At 39.2% G+C, this 5,000-nt stretch overlaps 2 protein-coding genes across 3 annotated transcripts in view; one reads left to right on the plus strand and one right to left on the minus strand.

Annotated features, from left to right (window-relative positions):
- LOC125028969 (transmembrane emp24 domain-containing protein eca-like) overlaps nt 1-3,435 on the minus strand; it is an 8,890-nt gene extending 5,455 nt beyond the window's left edge. The window contains exon 1 of the mRNA XM_047618643.1: nt 3,262-3,435. Coding sequence (XP_047474599.1) covers nt 3,262-3,400 — 139 coding nt within the window. The 5' untranslated portion in view covers nt 3,401-3,435. The remainder of the gene's footprint in view (nt 1-3,261) is intronic.
- A 414-nt stretch (nt 3,436-3,849) lies between these two features.
- The window catches only part of LOC125028959 (DDRGK domain-containing protein 1-like), a 5,137-nt gene continuing 3,986 nt past the window's right edge, over nt 3,850-5,000 (plus strand). Inside the window, exons 1-2 of one of the 2 annotated variants that reach the window (XM_047618619.1) lie at nt 3,850-4,009; nt 4,875-4,997. In XM_047618619.1, coding sequence (XP_047474575.1) covers nt 3,919-4,009; nt 4,875-4,997 — 214 coding nt within the window. In that variant the 5' untranslated portion in view covers nt 3,850-3,918. The remainder of the gene's footprint in view (nt 4,010-4,874; nt 4,998-5,000) is intronic. The other variant, XM_047618629.1, reaches the window with a different exon arrangement.

Consider the following 5,000-nt stretch of genomic DNA (forward strand, 5'->3'; position numbering starts at 1 on the left):
AACGGTATTGGAGTGGAGTACCATATAAGAAGAGAGAAAAGGATGGAGAAAGATTTGGAGGTAGAAAAGCGGAAGCCATGGTTTGTGGCCCAGGAAGATACTGATGATACTGCAGATTGAAGAAATTGGTAGAGATTTGGTACGGATGTGCCAAGATTGTTAAATCATCAACATATAGTGATGACCGGGCTCCTGGTGGTAGAACTGATGCAATGTCATTTACAGCAAGAAGGAATAAGGTGGTACAAAGCACACTGCCTTGTGGGATGCCTTCAATTTGAGGAAAGAAAGATGATGTGGCAGAGGCAGTTTTGACCTGAAAAGTGCGTCGGGAGAGGAAAGACTTTATGAAGACACCCATGTTTCCACGTATGCCTAGAGAGGACAGTTGTTGGAGAATATGGTACTTCCATGTCGTATCATATGCTTTATCTAGGTCAAAAAACATAGCTAGTACAGATTTATGGCGTGCAAATGCGGATGTAATATATGTCTCAAAATGAGCAAGGGGGTCAAACTGGGAAGGAGAGATAAGATTGTGGGATTCAAGGTGCCACATTAAGCGGAAGTTAACCATTCGCTCAAGTAGTTTGCATAAGCAGCTAGTTAGTGTGATGGGGCGATAGTCTTGAGGTAGGGTACCTGATTTATTGGGTTTCAGGAAGGGGAGGATAAGAGCTTCTCTCCAATGAGAAGGAAAATTTCCTGATGTCCATATGTGGTTGTAAGTTGTTAATAGGAAGATGGGAGTTGCTGGAGCATACGGTAGTGAATACCGTCAGGGCCTTCATGAGTGTTGCGGCACGATTTTAGGGCAGCAATGAGTTCAGAGGAAGAAAAATTAGCATTATAGGACTCCGCAGAGGATAGGGTGAAGATAATGGGGGTACATTCCCTGATGGTTTTAATAGAAGAGAAGTGTGGAGAAAGGTGAGAACCACTACTGACCTGGCTGAAATAATCACCCAGTTCATTAGCGACTTCGGGAGGATCAGAGATGAGGGTATCTCGAATATGGAGGACGGGAGCTGGATGGGGGGGATGTTTGCCTGATAGTTTATGGATCCGGCAGCAAACATTTAAGATAGATGTAGAGGATGTAATTGAGGAAACATAATTTTGCCAGCTATTTGTTTTACTATTCTGGGTTGTATGACGAAGACAGGCAGATGCTCTCTTAAAGGAGATAAGAGCTGATAGTTGATGTGGGGTACCTCGTTTGTAGCGGTAACATTTCCAGGCTGCACGTTTTAAGCGAAGTGAAGTGAAACTACACCAGTCGGCTCTATCAAAGCACCAGCATGGGGAGTTAGGAAGTGGTACATATGAAGTAGGAGAAAGGAGAACTGGAAAGTGGTCTAGAAATGACCAGTGGAAATCTAAATGAAGAGAAGGGGAGCATAGAGAGAGGTCAATGCATGAAAAAGACTGCGTGCGTGTATCAAAGTGTATTGGGCAATCTGAATTTCAAATAATAAGGTCAGTTGTGGAGAAGAAGCGCTCTAGAGCGTGGCCACGGGAATTGGTGATAGAATCACTCCAAAGAGTATGGTGGCAGTTAAAATCACGTCATGGTAATATTGGAAATGACACCTGACACCGAGACTAACTATCTAAGACACTTTTCTTCTACAGTATTTTCTTTGCAAACTAAAAATAAGCGTAGTAGAGAGGATGTAAAACTTAAAATTTCCAGGCTGTCCATTATAATCGTAAGTCCATTGAAATTCAAATTGGTTCTATCATGGCTAGGCAAAGGTGCTGAAAAAACTCTTTTCGTCATTCATGTGCAAAATATAGGGACAATAACAAAAAAAGAGCAGCATATAGTGTTTGCAATTCCCATCAATAATGTCAATGTCAATTTTGATAATTTGCAGGCTGGCCATTCTAGATTTACTGGTCAAGGTAATAAAAGCAATGCAGAGAATATGTTTAGACGTGCGCGCGCGCATGCACGCACGCACGCACACACACACACTCTTGGATATGGATATGCATAAATATTACAAGCAAAATAAAAGTTCTTCTGAATATATATATATATAGGGATGAGAGTTCGTAAATTTTGGTAGTAATTGAAATTTCTAAAATCTAATAAACATCACAAAAACTACGGGGAAGCTTTCGGGTAGTACAGACCTCCCAAAAGGATGTAACGTAAGTGTATAAAAATTAACCATATCTGCTGAGCCATGCCTATAGCCATCATAACAAACTGACATATCATACCAGGTACAGGTATTGGCTTCATGATGCACTTGAGCAGAAAGTTCACTACGCGTAGCGTAGATCTGCAGGATATGGCTATAAGTGTGGCAACGCACTAGAGCAGGAAGTTCTCCTACATGTAGGGAACTCCCATACCCAGCAGCTGGACATTACCAGAAATCATCAGAGTCTATGATGTCGAGAGATTTTTAATACCCATCACTGAGGGTATATTTTTTATATAATACTTGTCTTCAAATGAATATATTCTAAATTATAATATTGCATGGTTTGGTGCAGCATACTCCTAGCTGCCACACATTTATTCCAATACATTTATTCCATTTATTTAATAGTACTGAAAAGTGCAGGAGCTGGTTCTGGGGAAAGCCTGCTCTGCAGAAACATTAAATAATATGGCCATTAGTCTCTTAGAGGTGATATGCAACAGATATATTTGTCCTTTTGCAGTAAATATAAAGCCACTGCAGCTGTACCTGTGTTGTTTATGATTCTATTTCTAATAAGATGGCAGTGTCCATTTCCCTCTAACTCGGTGCATTGCTCTCGTTAACATTAACCAGCAAACTCCTCAAACTTTAAATTAATAGGTTTAGGGGCGAATGCATCTGGTGTGAATGCTGTCAGCTCAAATAGATTTCCACTATTTGGTGAGAGAATGGAATGGAGAAAGGGAAAAGTAATCATGAAATTCTCAACAAGTTCTACCGGTATTTCTGGTGATTCTACTAAACCATCTGCTTTCGATACAGATTACCGAATGGGGCGGGGGGGGGGGGGGGGGCGAATGGCAAGGGCGCCCAGCTGATGTGGATGCCCGTATTACGAAATATTTCCCTATCTATGTATATATTGATTTTACCAACCACAGATATATATCAACTCCAATTTGTCACATTTTATTTGATAACCTATTTGTATTCCTAAGTTGTATGGAATAAACATTTCCAATCCACATACATGCTTATCTTCGGTCAGAAACTTACAACTTGCTTTTCAAAACAAATGCCGGAAATTATTTTTCCTCACCTGTGACCATTGTCTCGTCTGGAATCTCTTCGATGAAACATTTCCTTTCTGTTTCACCAATGTGGAAGTACAGGCCCTCAGAAAACGCACAGAAGACGCCTAAAATAAGGCATATTGAGAGAAATGTTTTGGACGTCATCTTGCTTTCCCTTCTCGACTGACAACACCGCTGCTTCAAGCAAGATCTCGTACTTGATTTAAAAGGTCTTAAAAAATAATAAACGTATTATATATTACTATTAATGAGTTTATGTTTATATTTAAAAGCTCCAGATACAACTATATTTGTTAAAATAATTAATTGAGAGGGCAAAAGTCTATTTTATACTGTAGTTTCTCGTTTTAAGATAAAAGTATAGATGAAATAATTTTGTCTGACGTGTACAATGTCATCGACGTATTTCAATACTACTTAACCAATTTTAATATGAGAAGAAATAGCCATAGAATAGATATTATTTAAAATAAATATTTCTGGTTCTTGAAATTTTCTTTCTATGGACCAATATCACATTTCAAACCAAATCAAATATAGGTGAGGCTTTCAATCAAAATACAAGCGCATTCCGGCGCTACTTCTTGATCCTATCCCGGAGCTTATAGACTGCATGTAAACAATGCCTGGTATTCCTCCTTGAAGCACAAACAGCTGCCAAAATGACTGACGTTACGGTGTATGTGGTTCTAGCTACGGTTGTGGCAATCATCCTTGGTGCTCTCACTTTCTTCCAGCGAGGACGAGGGAAAGGTAGAGTGTCATGTGCAAGTAGTAGGACATGATGGGCCATATGTTATTGCCTCATGAAGGACTTCCATTGCTTTAGAAATTTGTGAAAAAAAAATCGTATTTCCAGCAATAGAATTTGGATGCTTTGAGATTTAGAAATTAGAACTGAGGTTTCTGAATCATTTTGTTTCCGCAGTTTATTATAATTCCTACAAAATTGTGTTGTTTGATGTGATCTTTACAACCAGGAAATGAGTTTTTCCTTAAGCTGCAGTCCTCTCTGAATACTGATCATCGAATAAAGACTACTGACTTACTATTTAAGGAGTTAGTCTAAGTTCTTATTATGCCAGAATATACATGGGGAAAGTTTGCTTGTTATACGTATGGAAGTTGCAACGATTGCCTAACAGTATGTCACTATGATGGTAGCCATTGGTTGAGGCTTCAGTGGTTCTCTAAGTAAGACTAAAAGTAATCAATTGTATTAAAAAAATTCACTCACTGTGGGGCTGTTCCAAACAACTGTCACAGAACTTAGTACAAAAAGTACTAAACCCAATGCCGCTGGGGAAAATGAATAAAAAATGGGGAAAATGCTGTGTTCATTTAGTCCAGAGAACACTGAACCCCCTTGCACAAATGACAGTCATCATCATCTATCTACATAGTAACCTTAATAGTTTGTACTGCAAACATCTACAATAATCAAGCAAGAGCTGAAATACTTTAAGGTACATAGTACTCTTTCTCAGACCCATTTTTTTTTTTTTTTTTTTTTTTTTTTGAAGGGCATGGATATTTGCCTCATAGAAAATTAGATTTATTTTCTTCTGCTCCATATTGTATATTTATATCTTAGCAACTGACATGTAAATTCTTTCAGAAGAAGAAGATGGAGGGGCACCAGCTCCTCGACCACGCATTGGGAATGAAGGTGGCAGAGCTGCAGTTGGCAATCGAGCAGTTGCCAACAGAAATGCCCGAGCAAGAATGCGAGCTGCAGCACGTA

The sequence above is a fragment of the Penaeus chinensis genome, chromosome 1 (genome assembly GCF_019202785.1).
Source record: "Penaeus chinensis breed Huanghai No. 1 chromosome 1, ASM1920278v2, whole genome shotgun sequence".
Lineage (NCBI taxonomy): Eukaryota > Metazoa > Arthropoda > Malacostraca > Decapoda > Penaeidae > Penaeus > Penaeus chinensis.